Here is a 26,091-nt window from a genome sequence, read left to right on the forward strand (position 1 = left end):
AGATTATCTGATCATTATCACATTGTTTATGGGATCTTGCTGGGTGCAAACTGGCTGCCATGTTTCCTACATTAAAATAGTGACTACACTTCAAAATTACTTCATTGGCTGTAAAGCGCTTTGAGAAATCCCGAGGTCGTGAAAGGCGTTCTATAAATGCAAGTCTTTCTTTCTTCTAATAGAATAGGTTGTACATGGTCTTTAGACGGAGTGGGCTTGATGGCATTATCTCCACGACAACCCTTATCTCCACGACTGTTTGGTCTGACTGTCCCAGTATCCAGTCGTGAGTGAACCTGTTTGTTTCTACAGTTCAACATTAGCAAATCTGAAGCCATCCTATTCGATGCCCATCAGAAACTCTATACCTTATGCTTATTCATCCCCTTCTCTGGCTACTTGCTCAGGATGAACTCGACAGTGCACAACTTTGGTGTCCTGTTTGACCCTGAACTGAGCTTTAAATTCCACATCTGATCTATTGCCAAGATCACATTTCCACCTCTAATATCATCCACTCCTCTCCCACCAAAACAAACTCTCCTCCACACCTTTGTTATCTCACTGCCCACTGAGCCATTATGGGAGTTAAACATATAGGCTCCAATATTTACTGGGAGGTGGGGAGAGTTCAGGGAAGGTCGGAAACGGCCAAAGAACCTGGCAAGGCTGGGGGCGCGGAGGTCCTGCCATTAAATTTGGCAGGACCTTTCATTATCACTCTTCTGCTTCCCGCCTGGCAGCCGACCAAATTGACAGCCTGGCCAGCTGGGAGTAGGAGGAGGAAAGAGAGAGGCCATCAGGGCTGGAGGGGGGGGGGACATTCACGGTTGCGACAGAAGGGAGAGAGAGGCTATGATTGACAGATGGGAGGTCGAATGCATCCTTGAGGGGCTAAGGGGAGCACTCCTGCACCTCCTGGCCCACAAGGAGTGCTGTAAAAGGCATTTAGTTTGTGGAGCCAGCAGCTTTCACTACCAAGTTTCCCAACCCTGGGAAACCTGCGCAGCAACTATAAAATTTAAATCTGGCTCACAACTGCACTGTAGGAGCCTTATGTAAATCTGTTAATATTATGTCCTGCCTCTCCATAGTGGGATACTCTGAAGCCACGGAACCCACATGACCCACATTTATGATGGGAAACGCCTATGCAAACTTATCACACTGTAATTCCACCCTCTCACCAGGGGTGGTGCTTGTAGCAACTCTGGTTTGTATTTCCTAGTTACTCAGCTTGTACTGCAGAGAAACTCGTATGCTCCAACCAACTCTATTTCTCTGCTTCCCAAATTACTGTGCATTTTGCTATTTAATTATAAAAATATAAAATCAGTACTGTACTTCTTAAAAATAAGGACAGAATCTATGATGGTAAACTGGGGATTGAATTATGTCAGCATGCCCTAGTCCAATTATACTCCTCCATACCGCGCCCGCCCCCCCCCCCCCCCGCACTAACCCACTTTCACCTGAAGACTACACTTGTGTGCAACCCCATGGAGATCAACCAGTATAGTATTCAAAATGTCATGCCTGTGCACTCTGCTACAATTATCCCTTGCCCTCTAACCCAACTTCACCTGAATCCTTCATTAAGTGTGGACTCCCTATGTGCAATGCTTTGGAAGATTAACTAATATTACAAGAATTATACAGCTTAGGGACATTGCAATGACAGGTTAGAAGATTAAATTGTATAGTATTCAAAATTGTGAAGATTTTGACTACTGATTGTCAAGTGAAAATGGATTTTAATAAGCCACAAAATGCTTTATCTGATTATTACCTAAAAGGACAGCGGGTTAGCTTTCCTTCTTGCAGGTAACTATGTTTAAACATTTTATTTTGTGGTTTTCTTCTGCCCCTAAATTTAATGGTAAGGAGATACCACTGAAGAGTGGAATAGGGGATTGAATCAAAAAAGCTATTGACCTGCCATCTGTTCTGTGTTTTTCTAAATGTCAGCCAAAGACTGGCTTTATTTCACCTTGCACAGTATTTACAGCACAGAAACAGGTCATGCCAGTGTTTATGCTCCACACGAGTCTCCTCCGACCCTTCTTCATCTAACCCCATCAGCATATCCTTCTATTCCTTTCTCCCTCGTGTGTATCTAGCTTCCCCTTAAATGCATCTATGCTACTCGCCTCAACTACCACATTGCACATTCGAACGCTCTGGATAAAGATGTTTCTCCTGAATTGCCTATTGGATTTATTAGTGACTGTCTTATATTTATGGCCCTTAGTTCTGCTCTCACTTGCAAGTGGAAACATCTTCTCTAACCAACTAGGGAACAGGCTATTTTAGATCTAGTATTGTGCAATGAAAAAGGGTTAATTGTAGTAAAGGGGCCCTTGTGGAAGAGTGACCATAATATGATAGAATTGTATATTAAGTTTGAGAGTGATTTAGTTAAATCCAAAACGAGGGTGTTAAATCGAAACAAAGCAAACTATGCAGGTATGAGGGGAGAGTTGGCTAAGGCAGATTGGGAAACTACATTAAACAGTATGACGGTAGACAAGCAATGGCTAGCATTTAAAGAATTAATACATAATTTACAACAAATATACATTCCTTTAAGGCACAAAAACCCCACAGGAAAAGTGGTCCAACCGTGGCTAACGAGTGGTTAAAGATAGTATTAGATCAAAGGAAGAGGCTTATAATGTTGCCAAAAAGAGCAGTAAGTCTGAGGATTGGGAGGATTTTAGAATTCAGCAAAGGAGGACCAAGAAATTGATAAAGAAAGGGAAAATAGAATATGAGAGTAAACTAGCAAGAGACATAAAAACAGACGTAAAAGCTTCTATAGGTATGTAAAAAGGAAAAGATTAGTGAAAGTAAATGTTGGGTCCCTTACAGGCTGAGACAGGAGAAATTATAATGGGGAATAAGGAAATGGCGGAGAAATTAAATAAATACTTTGTGTCTGTCTTCATGGAAGAAGATGCAAAAAATCTCCTGGAAATAGTGGAGAACCAAGGGTCTAGCGAGAACGAGGAACTGAAAGAAATTAATATTAGTAAAGAAATAGTACTGGTGAAATTAATGGGACTGAAAGCCGATAAATCCCCTGGACCTGATGGCCTACATCCTAGGGTTTTGAAAGAGAGAGTGGATGCATTGGTTGTCATCTTCCAAAATTTCATTGATTCTAGAATGGTTCCTGCGGATTGGAAGGTGGCAAATGTAACCCCACTATTTAGAAACATAGAAACATAGAGATAGGAACAGGAGTAGGCCATTCGGCCCTTCGAGCCTGCTCCGCCATTCAATGAGATCATGGCTGATCTTCGTCTGAGATCTTAGCTGATCTTACCAGTTCAGTACCCCGTCCCCGCCTTTTCTCCGTAACCCTTAATCCCCTTAGCCTTCAGAAATATATCCAATTCTCTCTTGAAAATATTTATTGAATTAGCCTTCACAGCCCTCTGTGGCAGGGAATTCCACAGGCTCACCACTCTTTGAGTGAAGAAATTCTTCCTCATCTCTGTTTTAAATGATTTGCCCGCTATTTTTAGACTGTGGCCCCTGGTTCTGTGCTCCCCTGCCATTGGAAACATTCTCTCTGAATTCAGCCTGTCCAGGCCTGCCATAATTTTATATGTTTCGATGAGATCCCCTCTCAATCTTCTAAACTCCAGTGAGTACAAGCCCAAACTATTCAATCTCTCCTCGTAGGTCATTCCCGCCATTCCAGGTATCAGCCTGGTGAATCGCCGCTGCACTCTTTCCATGGCAAGAACATCCTTCCGCAGATGGGGCGACCAAAACTGTACACAATACTCCAGATGCGGTCTCACCAGCACCTTGTACAGCTGTAGTAAGGTATCCCTATTCCTATACTCGAACCCCCTTGATATGAAGGCCAACATACCATTTGCCTTCTTAATCGCCTGTTGCACCTGCATGCTCTCCTTCAGTGACTGGTGCACAAGAACACCCAGGTCCCTCTGCACTTCCCCATCTCCCAATCTATTGCCATTTAGATAATAATCTACCCTCCTGTTTTTACCCCCAAAGTGGATAACCTCGCATTTATCCACATTATAGTGCATCTGCCACGTATCCGCCCATTCCCCCAACCTGTCCAAATCGCACTGTAGCCTCCTGACATCCTCATCAGAGCCCACCCCTCCTCCTAGTTTAGTGTCGTCAGCGAATTTGGAAATATTGCATCCAATTCCCTGATCCAGATCATTTATATATATTGTGAACAGCTGGGGTCCCAGGACAGATCCTTGCGGCACCCCGCTGGTCACTGCCTGCCACTCCGAAAACGAGCCGTTTATTCCAACTCTCTGTTTTCTATCCGCCAGCCAGTTCTCTATCCACGTTAATACTTTGCCCCCAATCCCATGAGCCTTAATTTTGCATGATAATCTTTTGTGTGGAACCTTATCGAAGGCTTTCTGGAAGTCAAGGTACACCACATCCACTGGCTCTCCCCCATCTATTTTACCAGTTACTTCCTCAAAAAATTCCAGCAGATTAGTCAAACACGATTTACCCTTTGTAAATCCATGTTGACTCTGTCCGATCCTTTCCCCATTTGTCAAGTGCTCCGCTATTTTATCCTTAATAATGGACTCTAGCATTTTGCCCACAACCGATGTAAGGCTTACTGGTCTATAATTCCCTGCTTTCTCTCTACCCCCCTTTTTAAATATTGGGGTAACATTAGCTACCCTCCAATCCACGGGTACTGTTCCCGAGTCAATGGAGTTCCGGAAGATGATCCTTAGAGCATCTGCTATCTCCAGGGCCACCTCCTTAAGTACCCTAGGATGTAGTTTATCAGGCCCCGGGGATTTGTCGGCCTTCAGTCCCCTCAACTTACCCAACACCATATCCCTAGAGATACTAATTTCTGTCAGCTCCTCCCTCTCATTAGTCCCTATGTTTGCCGATATTCCTGGGAGGTTATTTGTGTCCTCCTTTGTGAATACAGAACCAAAGTATGAGTTTAATTGGTCTGCCATTTCCTTATTCTCCATTATATATTCTCCCGAATCGGACTGCAAGGGACCGACTTGGGATTTTACCAGTCTTTTCCTCCTGATATACCGATAAAAGCTTTTGCAGTCTGTCTTTATGTTTGCTGCAAGTTTACTTTCGTATTCTATTTTCCCCTTCCTGATTAATCCCTTTGTCCTCTTTTGCTGTATCCTGTACTGCCCCCAATCTTCCGGTCTGGTGCTTTTTTTTGCCAGTTGATATGCCCTTTTTTTTTATTTTATGCTGTCCCTAATTTCCCTCGTTATCCACGGTTGAGCCACCTTTTTAGGTTTATTTTTATGCCAAACCGGTATAAACATGTTCTGGGATTCTTCCATTCTATCTTTGAATGCTTGCCATTGTCTATCCACTGTCAATCCCCCCAGAAACACCACCCAATCAATCTTACCCAATTCCCGTCTCATACCCTCGTAATTCCCTTTATTTAAGTTCTGGACCTTAGTCTCTGATTCAATTTCCTCACTCTCCATCTCGACTGAGAGCTCGATCATATTATGATCGCTCTGGCCCAAGGGGCCTCGTACAAGAAGATTGTTGATAAGTCCCTTCTCATTGCACAATACCCAGTCTAAAATGGCCTGATCTCGAGTCGGCTCCTCGACATATTGGTCCAGATAACCGTCCCGAAAACATTCCAGGAATTCCTCCTCCTCAGAATTTTTACTAATTTGGGTAGTCCAATCAATATGTAAATTAAAGTCACCCATGATGACAGCTGTGCTCTTATCGCACGCTTCTCTAATTTCCCTTTTTATGCCTTCCCTCACCTCCATATTACTATTTGGAGGCCTATATATCACACCCACTAACGTTTTCCTCCCCTTGCTATTTCTCATTTCTACCCATACAGATTCCGTTTCATCCGAGTTAATATCCTTCCTTTCCATTGCATTAATCCCCTCCTTTACCAGCAATGCTACCCCACCTCCCCTACCTTTTTGCCGATCCTTCCTAAATATTGTATATCCCTGGATATATATATATATTTAAGAAAGAAGGGAGAGAGAAAATGGGGAACTACAGTTAGCCTGACATCAGTAGTAGGGATAATGCTAGAATCTATTATTAAGGATGCGGTAACAGGGCACTTAGAAAACAATAATAGGATTGGGCAGAGTCAATACGGATTTATGAAGGGGAAATCATGTTTGACAAATCTATTAGTGTTTTTTGAGGTTGTAACTAGCAGAATAGATAAGGGGGAACCAGTGGATGTGGTGTATTTGGATTTTCAGAAGGCATTCGATTAGGTACCACACAAAAGGTTATTAAACAAAATTAGGACTCATGGGATTGGGGGTAATATACTAGCATGGATTGAGGATTGGTTAACAGACAGAAAACAGAGAGTAGGAATAAACGGGCCATTTTCGGGTTGGCAGGCTGTAACTAGTGGGGTACCGCAAGGATCAGTGCTTGGGCCTCGGCTATTCACAATCTACATCAATGATTTGGATGAGCGGGCCAATTGTAATATATCCAAGTTTGCTGATGATACAAAGCTAGGTTGGAATGTAAGTTGTGAGGAGGATGCAAAGAGGTTTCAAGGGGATATAGACAGACTAAGTGAATGGGCAAGAACATGGCAAATGGAGTATAATGTGGAGAAATGTGAAGTCGTATGAGGAGAGATTGAGTAGACTAGGCCTATATTCTCTAGAGTTTAGAAGAATGAGAGGCGATCTCATTGAAACATACAAAATTCTTACAGGGCTTGACTGGATCGATGCAGGGAGAATGTCTCCCCTGACTGGAGAGTCCAGAACCAGGGGTCACAGTCTCAGAATAAGGGGTCGGCCATTTAGGACTGTTTGGAGGAGAAATGTCTTCACTCAGAGGGTGGTGAATCTTTGGAATTCTCTACCTCAGAGGGCTGTGGAGGCTTAGTCATTGAGTATATTCAAGACAGAAATCGATAGATTTTTGGATATTAAGAGAATCAAGGCATATGGGGATAGTGCAGGAACGTGGAGTTGAGGTAGAAGATCAGCCATGATTTTATTGTATGGCGGAGTAGCCTCGAGGGGCCGAATGGCTTACTCCTGCTCCTAGTTCTTATGTTCTCTACGTCTACCCTTTCATAAACTTAAAGACCTCCATCAGGTCACCCCCTCAGTCTTTTTTCCAGAGAAAATAGCCCCAGCCTGTTCAATCTTTCCTGATGGGTATAACCTCTCAGTTCTGGTATAATTCTAGTAAATCTTTTTTGCACCTTCTCCATTGCCTCTATATCCTTCCTATAATATGGAGACCAGAACTGTTCTCAGTACTTCATGTGTGGTCTAACCAAGGTTTTATACAAGTTTAATATAACTTCTCTGTTTTTCAATTCTATCCCTCTAGGAATGAACCACAGTGCTTTGTTGGCTTTTTTATGACCTGTCGCTACTTTTAGTGATTTTCTGTATCTGTCTCCCCAGATCCCTCTGTTCCTCTTTCCCGTTTAGACACTTATTTTCCAAGGAATATGTGGCCTCTTTATTCTTCTTATCAAAAAGCACAACCTCGCACTTGTCTATATTGAAATTCATTTTCCAATTACACACCCATTCTCCCTTTATTTTGTCGCAGTTCTCTGTGTTAACTACATCCCCAATCTGGTGTCATCTGCAAATTTTGAAATTGTACTTCTGATTCCTGAGTTCAAATTGTTTATGTAAATGGTAAATAACAGTGGTCCCAGTTACCGATCCTTGTGGAACACCACTTCCCATCTTTTGCTTATCTGAGTAACTACCTTTAACCCCTACTCACTGTTTTCTGTGTTGTAGCCAGCTTGCTATCCGTTCTGCTACTTGTCCCCTGACTCCATGTTCTGACCTGAGTCATGAGTCTACATTATCGAAGGCCTTTTGGAAATCCAAATATATTGCATCTATGACATTACCATTTATCGACCCTTTCTGTTACTTCAAAGAATTCAATAAGGTTTGTCAACCTTGTTGGCTTTATATAAAAAAAACAGTGGACATACCTGGAATGGGGAGGGAAGTGGAGACAGGGTGCAAAAATGCACTTTATCCATGGTAACCTGACCCTCACTGCAGCTAGTATACAGTACCAGTATTGCCCATGAATAATCACTGGTACACTGTTAGAAGTGCCCCCAATGTAGAATTAGGTATCCATTGGGGAAAGATTAACTCTGTGCGCTGTGTAATAAAATCATAAGCCTTTTCTTTATAAACAGATGTATGATTATGTGACGCATACCACACAGGAAATATCTCTCTTTCCGCCAATAGCTGATGATTACTTCCACTGTAGAAGTGGCAAAAATGGGCAGTGCTGGATTTATAGCTGTTGGCAATCCATTGCCACCTGCCCAAAGTAAGTCTAGGCCATGAAGGCTAAAATTTCTCAAAAGCTGAATGTAATGTTTTAACATGAGAAAATGTTGAAGTATTGATTGAATTACAAATGCAGCATTTTTCTTCAGAAAGAATGACTTGGTATTCAATTTTTACTTGAGTAATTAAATTTTTTTTTATTTCTGTTCATGTAATGTTTCTATTAATAAAGAAAATGTTTTGAACAGATGTTTGATATTTTATCAATTTAATTGTTTTTTGGTGATTCTGTATCTGCTTGACATCTACTTTCTTGCAGGTGAAGAGAAATTGTGCAGTATTGCATAAGAATATGCCAATGATAGCAGGCAACTTGAAGTGGTCCCAAGAGCTTCGCGAAAGAATATTAAGTCAGAAGAATCAATTCAGACACGTTAATCATCTGTAAATATAGCTTTAAATGAAGAACTTCATAAGTTTTATGCAAAATATTTTTCAAATTGCAGTTCATAGTTATTAATAATTATAGCTTTTTAAAATAATGTGTTTGTCTATTTTGTATATTTCTAGAAGTCTACAAACAAAGGAAGCAAACCTCGTTTTCCAGAAATGTGACAGAATGTTGACTTTGATTGATCACCATGATGAAGAAATCTACATGCTGTGGATAGAAAATCTAGATGCTCTTTGCCAGGCAAACTTGAATCAGCCATTTCTCAAATGGAACAAAGAATCTGGTTTGTACTTTGTGAACTTTAGCCCTGAGGTAAGGCATTTTTCTCCTTTTTAAGAGGCCTAAAATGGCATCATTATCTAGCCACGGTTACAGTATGGATATTTCATATTATGTAGGAGACAATCCCATTCCTGAATCAACTTATAATTATTTTCACTCAGCTTTCATCTGTGCTTCGCGAGGTCAAATACCTTGGGTTGTTAAAAGGATTTAACATCTCGGACATAGCACTAAATTTGTATTCAAGAAGAGAGATTCTTCATACGGTAAATATTATATTAATTATACCTGTCATGATATAGTTCTGGATACATATATGCAGTTTGTCTTGTGTGACAGAAATATGTTAGCATTGATTTATTACTGAAATTCTAAAAGGTGTTTCAGTATTCTTTTAACTGTTTAAAATTTTGCCAAAATACTTATCATTCTGTAATTTGTCTGATGTTGCAATGATCTTCTGAGTCACCTTCTCCAAACAAAAGATGGTTAGCAAAGTGTTCTTTTACATCTCATCATTTTCTAACTCGGCTCATCTGTCTCTCTCTTCCTGTTCTACATACATGATAATGCATAGTCTGTATTACAAGGAATGAACATCCCAAAGAATTGAGGTGACATTGATAGCACAAAATTGAAGCTTGAGTGATGTATCAAACTCATCTTAATCCTGATATGTTTCTGCCTTAATACATGGAGCCCATATAAGTGAAAAGGCTTTTTGTCCCCAAAATGCATTTGTTTATGTGGATTGTTCCCCTAAATGCTCTTCACATTTTTCCATTGCATTACTGCCATTGCTGTTTTAATGTAACACAGTAGTTTTCAACATTACAGCTTAATTAGAACTGATCAATCAGTTGTGATGTTCTTCAGTCATGCTGACTGGAATATTTGTGTTCCAGCAGCTGTTCAGTCAACTGTGATGTTGAAAACTGCTGTGCTGGTTAAAATGGCAAGTGAAGCAGAAGGAATGGGGTCAGCTGTTACGTTGAAAACTGCTTCCAAGTAGGGATTGTAGTTGAAATGATCTGTAAAACACCGGGGGGGGGGGGGGGGAATGCAGTATCACTCCATTTGGGGCGCCATTATCGGCCGTGTGCAAAATTTAGTGCCTGTCACTAATTATCGCCTCCGATGGCAAATTTGGTTTTTATCGCCCCTGGAGGTGATTGGAGCGCTAAATCAGGTGCTACACACCTCTCGAGGCGCAAAGGCTGAGGAGCGAGGCGCTACCTCAGAGCGCGGGTTCAGCGCAGGTGCTGTCAGTTAGCGATTGAACACAGACACACTGGCGCTGGCCAGTTCTTAAAGGGGAGGGTCGATCTTGCTCTCCAGCCACACCCTGCTCATTGGAGCCTTGAATCTCGGCCTGGACAGACCTGTGGCTAAATCTTGCAGGCAAGGACTATGGAGAGGGCCAGGGAGCGAGCACAGCGCTTCAGCGAGCGGGCCTTGGAGGCTCTGGTTGGCGCGGTGGAGCGCAGAAGATCTATACTGTACCCAGAGAGTGGCAGGAGGCCTTTGCCACGCGAGTACAGAAGAGTGTGGAGGGAGGTGGCTCAGAGCGTCTCCTCAAGGAGCATGGTGCCCAGGACCCATATCCAATGTAGAAAAAAGTTCAATGACCTCATTCGGGTTGTCTGGGTGAGTGGCTTTTTTTCAATACCTCTCCATCCCTCCATCTCAACCTCACTCTATGGCCAGAGGGTCTTAAAAGCCCCAATGCCCAACACTCATCCAACACCTATGGCCCTTTCATCAAACACACACATGCACATTCCACACTTTGCATACAGTAAGGGCTATACAACTATGGGAGGCACATCAGGCAAGACCATGGCTGCATACAGTAAGGGCTATTCAACTATGGGAGGCACGTCAGGCAAGACCATGGCTGTATATTTACTCAGACGCCGTCCTTTTTCTTGCAGGCCAAGCTATCTCGTAATAAGAGACAGCAGTAACAGACGGGTGGAGGGCGGCCTCAGCTGCAACCCCTCAGCGATCTTGAGGTGTGCGTCCACAGGATTGTGGCAAGCCGGGTGATCGGTCCCATCGCCACTGGAGACGCCGACCCCGTTCTGGACAGCAATGGTAAGGTCATCACCTTTTTGTCCTCTCTCCTTCCACTTGTTCCTCGCAACACCAGCCTTTGACACTTTCAATCCAACTTACTAAATCGCTGCACTCATTCCTCCCTTACTGCCACCCTGTCCTCACACTAAAGCCACTCTTGTACCTCCCTGCTTTCAGATGGTGATTCACCAGCTGAGGAGACGGGCCCTCAAGCTGCCAGTGGGAGTGAAGCTGCAGGCGAAGAGGAAGCCAGAGCATCAGCGCCACCCTCTCCCAAGGAAGCCCATGCCCACATTGGGAACACGCCTTCCCTGGAGGGGTGCAGGGGGGGAAGGGTCTGATGAGGGTGAAGCTCCAGGACCCAGCGGGCTGCAGCAACGCGATGGTGGTAGGGAAGCTCAGGGGACTTCTCCCTGGAGGGAGAGTATGTCAGCGAGTCCTGCTGCACTGGACGCAGAGGAGGAGCGGCTCATCGCTGAAATGAACACCCAGGTGGTGGACATGCACAATGAGCTCATGGATGCAGTGGGAAGGGTGCCCAAATCCATTGAATCATTGGCAAGGAGCGTGGAGCACTTCGCTGTAGCACAGGTGGATGCCACGCAAATGCTTAGTGCTGCAATTCAGTCACTGGCTGCCATGACCCCATCTCAGACTGCTCTCATGCAGACTCAGATTGAGGCCACGCAAGCACTGACTGCTGCCATCCTCGCTGGTTCGGACACATTTCCCCGGGGCGCTCACCGCGCTGCAGCAGGCCAGCAATCTGTGCTCCAGCAGATTGCTCCGGATGCTGAAATGCTGCCCCGTGGGAGTGCCAGTGTGTCAGTCGCGCAGGGAGTCTCTGTCCACTCTCAAGATGACAGCATTCCTGCTGCCACCACTGTCACTTCTCCACTGCACTTGCCACCGCCTGTAGGACAGACTGCTGCCGCCCATGCAGGCCCAGAGCTGGTTGAGGCCGTCCTTCAAGGGCATCTGCAGTCTCAGGTTGTGACAATCAGCAGCCTTCCACCAGCCTTGCTGCAGCCACTGGGGTCCCATTACAGAGGAGCAGTAGGGTGGGAAGGGGGGAAGTGCGCAAGGGAAGGAGGTCACCCTCGAAGGGCAAAAAGTAGGAGGTGTGACAAAATGTTTTTTTTTAATTAAAGGCAGAAAGAGGTTCGTGGTCAAATTTTGTTCAGTGTTTTGGACATTATCTCCAGGTTGTGAGAACCAGTTATGTTAATGACTTTTTTTGTGTTTCTTTCTATTAGTTTGTCATGTGGAAATGACACATACAGTTTGTAAAATAAATACGTTTTTGTATTCAAAATGTACATGTTTGGTCTTTGAAATCATTGTTGCCTTGGCCGGCTTAGGGGTTGCGGGTTGGTTTCATTCATGTTCTCTGGCAGAAGCCATTTCCTCAGCGGGGGCCTAGAAGCGGCTTGCTATCAGCCGTTGAAGGACGGCTTTTCCAGTTTCTACATTGTGGGCCTCCCTCCTGCCGGTGCTGCTGATGATCATCCTCCTCTTCCTCCTCCTCTGGTGGTGCTCCAAGGCCTGGTGGCATTGGCTGCGTCCTGAGGATTGCCAGGTTATGCAGCACACAACAACGAAGTGGGAGACTCGCTCAGGCGAGTACTGCAGGGCTCCTCCAGAATGGTCCAGACAGTGGAACCGTTGCTTGAGCACGCTGATTGTGTGCTCAACGATGTTCCTGGTAGCTTGATGGCTCTCGTTGTACCGCAGCTCAGCAGGGGTGTTGGGCGTACGGAGCGGTGTCATCAGCCAGGTGTACAGTGGATATCCCTTGTCCCCGATCTTATGTTCATTAATAAATAGACATTCTTATTATGAACACAGCTAGCTTTTGCTAGTTACTTTATTGAGCACATGTGGACTAGGTACAGTATCTGTAGAGGCCTCCATCTTGACTGCTGCCTTGTGGGTAGCCTAGTGCCTCATGGGTAATGTAGTCTTAATATACATACAGCTGGGTAGTGTAGTCTTATACATACAGCTATATACAGCTCTACGGCTCCACCTAGTGTCCACTATAGAATGACATGTTATTGATCATTACATCCCCCTTTCTTTGAGGTTTAACAAAATCAATATCAATCAACTTTCAAGAAAACAATAACTTTTGTTATGCTCTATAAACCTAAACATTTTCAAAACAGTCAACACATTTTCAAAGCTTTACATTGTACTCAAAGATTAAGTCTATCAGGCTCTTTTACTTCACGTGTGGATCTTCTCAACACGGGTAAGTCTGATGTGTCTTCATGAGATTGTTCTGGCGGTGAATGACAAGATGCAGTTGCGGCATTGTCATCAATCTGGTCTTGAATAGTCTCTTGTGTTTTTAGGAAGGATTGGCGGTTCCTCCTGAGAATCTGTCCTTCCTCAGTTCTAACAGTGTATGACCTTGGTCCTACTTCCTCAAGAACTGTAGCTTTCCTGTTCCATGCATCTGGATCCTCAATCCTGACAACATCATCCCTTGTCAATGGTTTTAGAGTTTTGGATGACTTGTCATAGTATGATTTCTGTTTCAGCTTTAACAGTTGAAGTCTCTGTCTCAGTTCCTCACTTTGCCGTTCTTTTGCACAGCAGGGTAGCGTGGTGCGCAACTTGCGACCCATTAGTAGTTCAGCAGGTGAAGAACCACAGTCTAAAGGTGAGGCTCGGTAGCTCAGCAGGGCGAGATAAGGATCAGACTTGCTTTCTGTCGCTTTCTTCAGTAGCTGCTTGAGAACTTGAACACCTTTCTCTGCCTTACCATTTGACTGAGCATACAAAGGACTGGATGTGATGTGCTGAAAGTAATAATGTGCTGCAAACTGTTGCCACTCCTTACAGTTGAAGCACGGACCATTGTCGCTAACGGCAATCCTGGGAATTCCATGTCTGGCGAAGATGGATTTCACATGCATTATGACACTGCTTGCTGTGGTGCTTGAGAGCAGCGCCATCTCAGGATAGTTAGAATAGTAGTCAATCACTATTAGGTAGTCTTTACCATTTAAATGAAAAAGGTCCATACCAACCTTTTGCCATGGTGCTGTTGGTCTGTCAGCTACTATCATTGGTTCCTTTGTTTGTTTGTTTTGGTGTTTCTGACATGTCTCACATTTGCCTATCATGTTCTCAATGTCCTTATTTATGCCAGGCCAATAAACAGTGTCTCTTGCTCTCCTTTTGCATTTTTCAATTCCGAGGTGTCCCTCATGAATCCTTTTGAGCATGTCTTGACGTAGAGCCTGTGGAATGACTATTCTGTTCTGTTTTAGTAATAGTCCACTTGCGACACTCAATTCTGACCTTATGTGAAAATATTTTGGACAGGAACCTTTTGGCCAACCATGATGAATGTTCTCTCTTACTGTTTGTAATACTGTATCTTTTACTGTTTCTTCTGCTATTTGCTTTGATTTTGTGTCTGACACGGGCAGCGCAGCAGTGACCATACTCACATGAACATCCACGTCTTCTTCAGTAGAGCTCACATGACTCATTGTGGGTGCTCGGGATAGTGCATCTGCTAACACTATATATTTGCCTGGTGTGTAGATCAGTTCAAAGTCATATCTTTGCAGCTTCATCATGAGTCGTTGAATCCTTGGAGACATCTCATTCAGGTTTTTTGTTATGATGGCAACCAGAGGGCTGTGGTCTGTCTCAACTGTGAAGGTGGGAAGTCCATATATGTAGCCATGAAACTTTTCTAGTCCAACTACCAAGCCTAGACATTCCTTTTCAATCTGGGCGTATCGACACTCAGTATCAGTCATAGACCTGGAGGCATAGGCAACAGGCTTCCAATCTTCACCCTCTGCTTGTAGCAAGACCGCACCTAGGCCATCTTTTGATGCATCTGTTGACACTTTGATTCTCTTTGTTGGGTCAAAGAAGGTGAGTACAGGTGTGGTTGTCAGCACTGTTTTGAGGTTCATCCACTCTTGTTCATGTCTTTCTGTCCATGCAAACTCATTTGTTTTATGTAGCAGGTCTCGCAGACAGGCTGTCTTGGCTGACAAGTTAGGAATGAACTTTCCAATGAAGTTTATCATCCCCATGATGCGTAGCACTCCTTTTTTGTCAGTGGGTCGGGGCATTTTGAGTATGGCGTTTACTTCCATATCTGGCTCTATTCCTTTACCAGATAGATTATCTCCTAGGAAAGTGACTTCCTGGACGCCAAACTGACACTTGGCTTTGTTGAGCTTCAGTCCATTCCGGCGTATGCTCTGTAGCACTTTAGTCAGTCTCTCATTGTGTTCTTTCAGTGTGGAGCCCCAGATGATGATGTCATCAACATAGACCCGAACTCCTTCCAGACCTTCAATTATGTGTTTCATCGCTCTATGAAAGATTTCAGATGCAGATATTATCCCGAAAGGCATTCTGAGGAAACAATACCTGCCAAATGGTGTGTTGAAGGTACAGTATTTGGTGCTCTCTTCATCCAGTTTTAGTTGCCAAAATCCTTGTGAGACAGTGAGCTTTGTAAATTATCTGGCACCTGACATTTCACTGGTGATTTCTTCTCGCTTGGGAATCTGGTAGTGTTCACGTTTTATGTTTGCATTTAAGTCCTTTGGATCCATGCATATTCTTAGATCATTGTTCTTTTTCTTTACACATACCATGGAGTTAACCCAGTCTGTTGGCTCTTCGACTTTCCTGATGACTCCTAGTGTGGTCATTCTGTCCAGTTCATTCTTGAGCCGGTCACGCAGGGGTGCTGGAACTCTTCGTGGAGCATGTACCACTGGCTGAGCATCCTCCTTTAGCTGGATCTTGTAAGTTAATGGTAGAACTCCAAATCCTTTGAACACATCCTGGAAATTATTCACTACAGAATCCACCGAGTCATCTGGTCTGCTTATGGCACAGTTTATACGGTAGACTCTCTTGACCAGTTCTAAGTCCTCACAAGCTTTGTCACCCAGTAGTGAATCAAGTCTTTCAGCCACAACAGAAAACATGAGATGATGCACTTTGTCTTTGACTGTCACTTTAAGTGTGCATACACCTAAGCTATCTAGTTTCTGTCCATTATAGTCCTTCAGTAGTACTGACTTTTTCTGTATTTTGGGCTTTTCTTTCATGTTTTTAATGTCACTCATACTGATTAAGTTTGCTTTTGCCCCAGTGTCTAGTTTCAAGGTAACTAATGCTCCATTTACCTGCAAGTGGGATCATCCATTTGTCCACTTTTACTGCATTAACTTTATGTTCAGCATTGTCCATTTCTGAGGGCTGCACATTTTCTGTATCCTTTTCTATATTGTCACATGACACCATTCGTACAAAAAATGTCTCACTTAAATCAGTGTCCTCAATTACATTAACTCGTTGCCCTTTCTTAGTTTTTACTTTCGAAAAGCATTGTTTGGCAAAGTGATTCTTTCCATTACACTTTGTGCACATTTTTCCAAACGCTGGGCATTGTCTTAACTGGTGTTTGTAACCACAGCGTTTAGAATTAAAAATTTCATCCTCCGATTGCTTTTCATTTCTGTTCTGCCCACGTTTCTTCCCCTTGTTGGACACAGCACCGACAGCAGCATTATCACTCATTACAATCGCATCATTATTGATTTCACTGAAAGTCTTCGCGTGCTTTCGAGCTAGCTCGCTGGCTTGGCATATTTTCACTGCATTTTCCAAATTGAGTTCGGTTTCTCTCAACAGACGTTCCCTGACTTTTTTATCATGAATACCAAACACAATCTGGTCACGAATCATGGATGATTTCAGCTCCGAGAAATTACATGTCTGTGCTTTCAGTTTCAGATCAGTTGTAAAGCTATCAGAAGTCTAATTTTGCTGCTGTGTCCTTGAACAGAACATGTATCTTTCATAGGTCTCATTCTTTTTGGGAGAGCAATGTGCATCAATTTTTTTTAGCACATCTTCTAATTTTTCTCTGTTCTCCTCTGGATTAAATACAAATGTATTAAATACCTCTATCGCCTGTGGGCCTGCAACCGTAAGCAGCAACGCTATCTTCCTTGCGTCTGGCTTCGTACCGAATCCGATGGCTGCAATGTAGAGTTCGAATTGTTGTTTAAGAGTCTGCCAATTGTAGTCGATGTTTCCTGTGAGTTTCAAACGCTCTGGTGGCTTCAAATTCTCCATTTCGCTTTTCACAATTGTCAGCAGATCTTCACCATCCTGGTACCATCTTATGTTCATTAATAAATAGACATTCTTATTATGAACACAGCTAGCTTTTGCTAGTTACTTTATTGAGCACATGTGGACTAGGTACAGTATCTGTAGAGGCCTCCATCTTGACTGCTGCCTTGTGGGTAGCCTAGTGCCTCATGGGTAATGTAGTCTTAATATACATACAGCTGGGTAGTGTAGTCTTATACATACAGCTATATACAGCTCTATGCAGCTCTACGGCTCCACCTAGTGTCCACTATAGAATGACATGTTATTGCTCATTACACCCGAGAAGCCAACCACCTGGGTGATGCAGTGCCTGGAATATTCTGCCACAGTAGTCTGGCGCAGGATGAATGCATCGTGGCTGCTGCCAGGATAGTGGGCATTGACAGCGAGTATCAGCTGTCTGTGGTCACAGACCAACTGAACGTTTAAGGAATGGAACCCCTTTCGGTTGCGGAAATCCTCGGTATTCTCTTGCGGCGCCTGCAAAGCCACATGCGTGCAGTCAATGGCGCCCTGCACCATGGGGAAGCCCGCTATCCTAGCAAAGCCCATTGCGTGTTCTTGCTGCTTGTCCGGGGTCATGGGGAAAGAGATGTACTCTCGTCTCCTTTTATAGAGGGCGTTTGTGACGTGACGGATGCAGCAATGCACCGCGAACTGGGAGATATTGGCGATGTCCCCAGTAGCTGATTGAAATGAGCCGGTGGCATAAAAGTTGAGAGCCACTGTTATCTTCACTGCCACCAACAGAGACGTCCTGCTCCTCAGTTGAGGCTGCAGATTTGGCTGCAGCAGGTGGCAGAGCTCAGTGACCACCTCCTTGCTGAAGCGCAGCCTTCGCAAACACTGCTCCTCAGTCATATTATTGTAGGAGAATTGTTGGCGAAATACCCTGGGAGGGTAAGGTCTCCTGTACAGAGGCCTGTTGGCCCTCCTCCGTCTGGCCATGATTGCCACTCTCTGTGTCTCTGTGTCCTCCGAATCTGATGGCGCAGGACGACTCCCCCACTAAGTGCAGCCCCCGTAGAATCTTGGCAATCACAGTAATGAAAGTCAAAAACCAAAGTACCTGCAAAGTTATGGTCAGAAGCCAAAACTACTTCAGACAGCGTTGACTCAATGCAGAAGTCTCTCTCTCAAAATATCTCTCTCTCTCTCTCTCTCTCTCTCTCTCTCTCTCAGAACGAGTGGTGCAAAAATGTCTACCACAGAAAAAGCCAGGAAGAGGCCCCCTTTAAATAGCGCCCCCCCCAGCCCCATAGCGACTGGGAAGCGTTCCAGTCTACCTGTTGTTGGTTGCGCCAGGCGGAAAGGAGGGGGGCACCACTCAATTTCCGTTCTGGGGCGTTGCATGCTCGAATGACGTCAGGATCTGCGTGCGCAGGAGATCGGGTGGTATTGTTTAGCGCCCCCGCAAAAGGTCCGGTCAATTCCGCGAGAGGCGCAGATATCGCCTCACCCGAGCGCTAGTTGCTTTGCGCTCCATTAGCGCCCACTTAAGGCCCTAACGGGAGGTGCAAACCAACTGAATTTTTCCCCCGGGGAGTCATAAGGGAAGGATTTGTGCGTTGAGATTTCATTTACTGAAGTGAATATCTGGTAATTGAATAACCTGCTTAAGTGGGCTTAATTATGTATACATTGGTTTTACATCTCAGCAAAATACACTGAGATAGGGATTCCATGTTCGTGTCGTGTGCGCTACTATTTCTAACTTGCATCAACAACTTGGATTTAGAAACTCTTGCAAATTGATCAAATCACAGACAATATTAAATAGGGGAGGAAGTCAAGTTATATGAGGCAACAAAGAATCTACAAAATAAACTAGATAAAATCTGAGTAAGCTGAATAGTAGCAGATTAAATTCAATGAGAAAGAGTAAGGTATTGTACATTCAAAGAAAAAATAGAACAACATTTGTTGTGAATGATTGATTGAAATAGCAAAGGATGATGTTAAAAGAAATCTAATTACAGGAAACTTTGTTATATCCGGCACCGACGGGACCGAGCTGTTGCCGATCTATCAAAACTGCCGGACATACCAGCGTTAATGTTGAAGCATACGGAGGTTTTCATCTCCGTATCTGACAACAAACACTGTTGCTTAGCAACAGCTTCTAAACAGTCGGCCCGTACCTTGGAAGCGTCTCTGTAGCTTAGCAACAGCTTCAGCGAGACTTTCCAGAGCCTGACTGTTGGAAAAAAAAGCCACGAGAAGCGCCACAAGAAGCAAAAAAACCTAACAAAACGGCTCCTGATTTCTGCCGGTAGATCGAGGTTTCCGGTCATACAACCTCCGGATAAACCAAAGTCTCCTGTAATTGAGCATGTTAAATATCAAGCCTATCAACAATGCAAATGGGATGCTGAACTATATTAAATTAAAATACAATCTGTGGAAGTGATGCTTAAACCATGCAGTGCTATCATTGCACATCATTTTGGGTACTTTTTTTTTAGTCAAGACACATTGTAGCCTGGAGGGTAGTCAAAGAAGACCCATGAGGCCCTTATCCCTAGCATCAGTGGGAAATGTTATGAGATAATACTACAGAAACCTAGGATTTTGAACCTTGAAAGGAGATGCCTCAGAAGGGACCTCATAGAGGAAAATAAAATAGTAAACAGCACAGAAAAGGTAAATCCATAAAGTTAAACCACGACAATAGGAAAATAGGGCACCAGTTCAAAGTAGAATTGGGCAAATTTAGGACTGAAGTTCTTCAACAAAGAGGGACCAATTGACTCATTAAGAACATAAGAAATAGAAGTAGGCCCTTGAGCCTGCTCTGCCATTCAATAAGATCATCAACTCCACTTGTCCGCCCTTTCCCCATATCCCTTGATTTCCTTAGTGCCCAAAAATCTATCGATCTCAGTCTTGCATATACTCATCGACTGAGCAGCCACAGCCCTCTGGGGTTCCCCCCTCTCCAAACCCCATTCCCCGCTTCCTGACCCCTATTTTCATCCTGACCCACATTCCCCAGCTCTCTGACCCCATTAACCTCTCCCTGAACCCCCCCCCATATCCCCAATCTCTCTCTCTCTAACCTCCCATTCCTCAGTCTTGCCCCCGCCAACCCCATTCTCCAGTGATCCTCTCTTTCCCCAGACTCCCAAGGCCCTCATTGACTCTCTCACCGGCCGCTCGTGCTTTGACTGTTGGGGTTTGAGTGCTCAGGGTAGGGTGATGTAGGCAAAAACCTTTCAATTATTTAAGTGAACATAATGTTTTTCTGGATGGATGAGCCAAATTGCCTTTATCTTGTGATCTTGCCGTTTATTTAACTGAATGATGCAAAGGAAAATCGTAGCTTGTGTATAGAATACTAAAAATAAGCATCATGGTTCAATAATAAAAGCAGCTTTAGCTGTACTCCTACTAATAATGCACGATTGTATATTGGATTTAGTTAAACTGTTACCAAGGTAAAATTTGCATTTTATGATTTTAAAACAATTTAAAGTAAGTAAAATTGTGAAATGAATTTTATTTTAAATTTATTTGACAAACTGACAAGTGTTTTTCTTTGGTAGTATGTTGGAAACTGGAAACTCATTATTGAATCCTACAACAAACTACATACTACCATACTGGAAGTGGAATTTCCACTTGTTGAGCATGAATTGTTGAAGATTAATCAACAGTTGAGACCTGCCACAGAAACCCTAACATGGCAGACTGAGGATTCATGGGAATATATCCTGCAGACTAAAGATCTGATCCAAGATGTGAACAGTAGGGTGCAGAAAATCAAATGCAATGTGGAGACAATACACACAATAGTGTGTAACTGGAATGAAGCGCTGTTCTTTCTGCAAAAAAAGTATGAATCTGCTGTGCTCTGCCTTGATGAGGAGAAAATGATAAAATATTACAAATTAATTCAAGATGGAGGGGAAACAATTCACCAACTGGTCGAGGTCAGAGTTGTTATGCACTATAATACGTAAATTGGGTTTTAGATACAGTTGTTGTGGGGTGGTGGGCCACTGTGTGGCAGGGGTCCGATGAGGATCAGGGGCTGCGGGGTGGCAGCAGCAGTGGGGGGGGGGGGGGGAAGAGAGTGGTCGGAAGAAGATTGGGGGCGGCGAGCTGCACGGGGAGGGCTGGGGGAGGTGAGAAGGGTAAGTTTGGTGGCCTGGGAGGGCTGATCGGAGTCCTGGTCGGGGATTTCTGATCGCTGGGGAGTGGGTTAGGTAGGGCACTTACCTCCTGGATCCAGCAGCCCTCGCATTGCATTAGCTGGTGGGTTTCACGTGACGTGCAAAACTGACCAAAATGGTGGTTAAAGCAGAGGCTTCCAGCCTCTTTATAATATTTGAATAGACGACCTGCCTCCGTTAAAATTGAAAGTAGGCGGGTTTAGGTTGGGATTCCGATTTTCAACACTAACTACCCCACGCCCCCAAGCCATGAGTTTTTTTTAGGTTAAAATTCCCTGCCTTTATTTTGAAACTTTGCCCTGTAAGACTTTTTTTGGTATATTGGAGCAGCTTAGTAAAACAATGTTGCATTTTTAGTTAGTTTCATTGAGACATGATTTATTTCTTTGTCTTGGTATCCTGAATTGAATTGCAATTAATATTTGCAAAAGTTAACCATTCCTTATATGGTGTAATAAATTAACTTGCTATTTTCTGTTTATAGGAAAATCTTCATTTGTTCCACGCAGATCCGCAAGCTGATGAATGGAAGGTGTACACTGAGTACATTGATCACATAATTTTAGACGGATTCTTCATTGCTATTAAATCCTTCCTTCAATATCTAATTGAATGTACAGAAATATTGCCAAAATCATCGCCTCTGTTTGAAGTGCAACTGGTTCTTAATGGTTGTGAATTGTCATTCAATCCTCCCTTGGACCTGGAAATGAATAATAATTTCTATGATCTCATGGAGGAATTAATAAACGATACTTACAAAATGGCCTCTAAAGTAAAACGAGTAGCAAAACATCTAGGAATTGACACCTATCAGGTACGATAAGATTTCACTAGATAATTTCAGCTAAAAAAAGGAACTTGCATTTATATAGTTCCTTACATGACCTCTATGTCCTAACATACTTTACATAAGAACATAAGAAATAGGAGCAGGAGTAGGCCAATCGGCCCCTCGAGCCTGCTCCACCATTCAATAAGATCATGGCTGATCTAATCCTAACCTCAAATCTTCTACCACTCTCCATCCCACCCGAACTCGTGATCTCCCGGGATAGGTGAAAAACCAGATTAAAAAACCCAATGGCCAATTTGGGAGAAAAAATTCTGGGAAATTCCTCTCCGACCCATCTAGGGGATCGAAACTCATCCAGGAGATCACTCTGTCCCTATATTTTCTACAGTACTTACCTTCTGTAAAGGCGATCTCCACCCCAGCCAGGAACAGGAATAAAACCATCTCCTGAAATCTAACACAGAATTCGAACACAAGAAGTAGGAGCAGAACCAGGCTACACGGCCCCTGGGCCTGCTGCACTACCCACAGGGCCATGACCATTCTGAACCTAGACTCATGTCCAATTTCCTGCCCGCTCCCCGTAACCCTTAATTCCCTTTACCTCTAGGAAACGATCTATTTCTGTTTTAAATTTATTTAATGATGTAACTTCCACAGCTTTCTGGGGCAGCAAATTCCACAAACCTACTGCCCTCTGAGTGAAGAAGTTTCTCCTCATCTCAGTTTTGAAAGAGCAGCCCCTTATTCTAAGATTATGCCCCCTAGTTCTAGTTTCACCCATCATTGGGAACATCCTCACCGCATCCACCCGATCAAGCCCCTTCACAATCTTATATGTTTCAATAAGATCGCCTCTCATTCTTCTGAACTCCAATGAGTAGAGTCCCAATCTACTCAACCTCTCCTCATATGACCACCCCTCATCCCCGGGATTAACCGAGTGAACCTTCTTTGTACTGACTCGAGAGCAAGTATGTCTTTTCTTAAGTATGGACACCAAAACTGTATGCAGTATTCCAGGTGCGGTCTCACCAATACCTTGTATAACTGCAGCAATACCTCCCTGTTTTTATATTCTATCCCCCTAACAATAAAAGCCAACATTCCATTGGCCTTCTTGATCACTTGCTGCACCTGCATACTAACTTTTTGAGTTTCGTGCACCAGGACCCCCAGATCCCTTTGTACTACAGTACTTTCCAGTTTCTTGCCATTAAGATAATAACTTGCTCTATGATTTTTTCCTGCCAAAGTGCATAACCTCACACTTTCCAGTATTGTATTCCACCTGCCAAATCTCTGCCCACTTACTTAGCCTGTCTATGTCCCCTTGCAGGTTTTTTATGTCCTCCTCACTCACTACTTTCCCTCCCATCTTTGTATCATCTGCAAACTTTGATATGTTACACTCGGTCCCCTCCTCCAAATCGTTAATATAGATTGTAAAGAGTTGGGGACCCAGCACTGACCCCTGCGGAACACTACTAGTTACTGATTGTCAGTCTGAGAACGAACCATTTATCCCAACTCTCTGCTTTCTGTTAGAGAGCCAATCCTCCACCCACGCCAGAATATTACCCCCAATCCCGTGATTTTTTATCTTGAGCAATAATCTTTTGTGTGGCACCTTGTCAAATGCGTTTTGGAAGTCTAAATACACTACGTCCACTGGTTCTCCTTTATCCACCCTGTATGTTACTTCCTCAAAGAACGCAAGCAAATTTGTCAAGCATGACTTCCCCTTCATGAAACCATGCTGAGTTTGTCCTATTAAATTATGTTTATCCAAATGTCCCGTTACTGTCTCCTTAATAATGGACTCTAACATTTTACCAACCACAGATGTTAGGCTAACAGGTCTATAGTTTCCAGCCTTCTGCCTACTACCCTTTTTAAATAAGGGCGTTACATTAGCAGTTTTCCAATCTGCCGGGACCGTTGCTGAGTCCAGGGAGTTTTGGAAAATTATTACCAATGCATCCACAATCCCTACAGCCACTTCTCTCAAGACCCTAGGATGTAAGCCATCAGGTCCAGGGAATTTATCCGCCTTGAGTCCCATTATTTTACCAAGTACCACTTCCTTAGTGATTTTAATTGTATTTAGCTCCTCTTCCCCCTAGAGCCCCCTGTTTGTCCAGTGTTGGGATATTCTTAGTGTCCTCTACCGTAAAGACTGATACTAAATATTTGTTCAGCGTTTTTGCCATCTCCATGTTTCCCACCATTAATTTCCCGGTCTCATCCTCTAAGGGTCCAACATTTACTTTAGCCACCCTTTTTCTTTTTATATAACTATAGAAACTTTTGCTATCTGTTTTTATATTTTTTGCTAATTTACTTTCATAATCTATCTTCCTTTAATCTTTTAGTTATTTTTTGCTGTCTTTTAAAGACTTCCCAATCTTCTATCCTCCCACTAGATTTGGCTACCTTATATGCCCTTGTTTTTAATTGGATACTATCCTTAATTACTTTACTTAGCCACGGAGGGCTATCTTTTCTTTTACACCCTTTTTTCCCTCAGTGGAATATATATTTTTTGGAAGTTGTAAAATAACTCCTTAAATGTACACCACTGATCATGTATCGTCTTACCCTTTAATCTATTTTCCCAGTCCACTCTAATCAATTCTGCTCTCATACCTTCATAGTCTCCTTTATTCAAGCTCAGCACGCTTGTTTGAGATCCAACCTTCTCACCCTCTACTTGAATATGGAATTCAACCATTTTATGGTCACTCATTCCAAGGGGATCCTTTACTAGGACATTTTTAATTAATCCTATCTCATTACACAGGACAAAATCTAAGGTTGCTTGCCCCCTGGTCGGTTCAGTTACATACTGCTCAAGAAACCCATCCCTAATACACTCAATGAACTCATCCTCAAGGCTGCTCTGCCCAATTTGATTTGTCCAGTTAATATGATAATTAAAATCCCCCATAATTATAGCTGTTCCCTTATTACAAGCCTCAACTATTTCCTGATTAATACTCCGTCCAACAGAGTTGTCACTGTTCGGAGGCCTATAGACTACGCCCACTAGTGTTTTTTTCCCCTTATTATTCCTTATCTCCACCGAAACTGTTTCACTATCCTGCTCCTTTGACCCAATATCATTTCTCTATTATAGTGATTCCTTCCTTTATTAACATAGCCACCCCACCTCCCCTCCCTCCCTTCCTGCCTGTCCTCCCTGATTGTTAAATAACCTGGTATGTTTAATTCCCAGTCATGATCACCCTGCAGCCATGTTTCTGTAATGGCCACAAGATCATACCCATATGTAGTTATTTGTGCCGTTAACTCATCCATTTTGTTACGAATGCTACGTGCATTCAGATAAAGAACTTTCAAATATGTTTTGTGACACTTAGTTCCTGTTTTTTCCCCTTTTACTACTTTACCTTTTACTCCATACCTTTTGTCCCTTCCTGACACGTTCTGTTTTTTAATTTCCCCACTGCTACCTAAGTCTATGACCTTCTCCGTTGTCATTTCTGTTATTTGCTCTCTGGAAACCTCCCCCCCACTAATTAGTTTAAAGCCCTCTCTACAGCCCTAGTTATATGATTCGCCAGGACTCTAGTCCCAGCACTGGCCAAGTGGAGTCCGTCCCAACGGAACAGCTCCCTCCTGTCCCAGTACTGGTGCCAGTGTCCCAAGAAGCAAAACCCATTTCTCCCACACCAGTCTTTGAGCCACACATTTAACTCTTTAATTTTATTTATCCTAGCCAAATTCACTCGTGGCTCAGGTAATAATCCAGAGATTATTACCCTTGAGGTTCTGTTTTTTAATTTG

General features: G+C 43.4%; 1 protein-coding gene across 1 annotated transcript in view; it reads left to right on the forward strand.

Annotated features, from left to right (window-relative positions):
- LOC147120357 (dynein axonemal heavy chain 11-like) overlaps positions 1–26,091 on the forward strand; it is a 133,142-nt gene that overhangs the window by 5,541 nt on the left and 101,510 nt on the right. The window contains exons 3-7 of the mRNA XM_085984221.1: positions 8,219–8,358; positions 8,889–9,084; positions 9,216–9,320; positions 20,856–21,062; positions 21,970–22,302. Coding sequence (XP_085840347.1) covers positions 8,219–8,358; positions 8,889–9,084; positions 9,216–9,320; positions 20,856–21,062; positions 21,970–22,302 — 981 coding nt within the window. The remainder of the gene's footprint in view (positions 1–8,218; positions 8,359–8,888; positions 9,085–9,215; positions 9,321–20,855; positions 21,063–21,969; positions 22,303–26,091) is intronic.

The sequence above is a fragment of the Somniosus microcephalus genome, chromosome 4 (assembly GCF_052327205.1).
Source record: "Somniosus microcephalus isolate GS21.2 chromosome 4, FLI_Smic_1.0, whole genome shotgun sequence".
In the NCBI taxonomy this organism is placed as follows: Eukaryota; Metazoa; Chordata; class Chondrichthyes; order Squaliformes; family Somniosidae; genus Somniosus; species Somniosus microcephalus.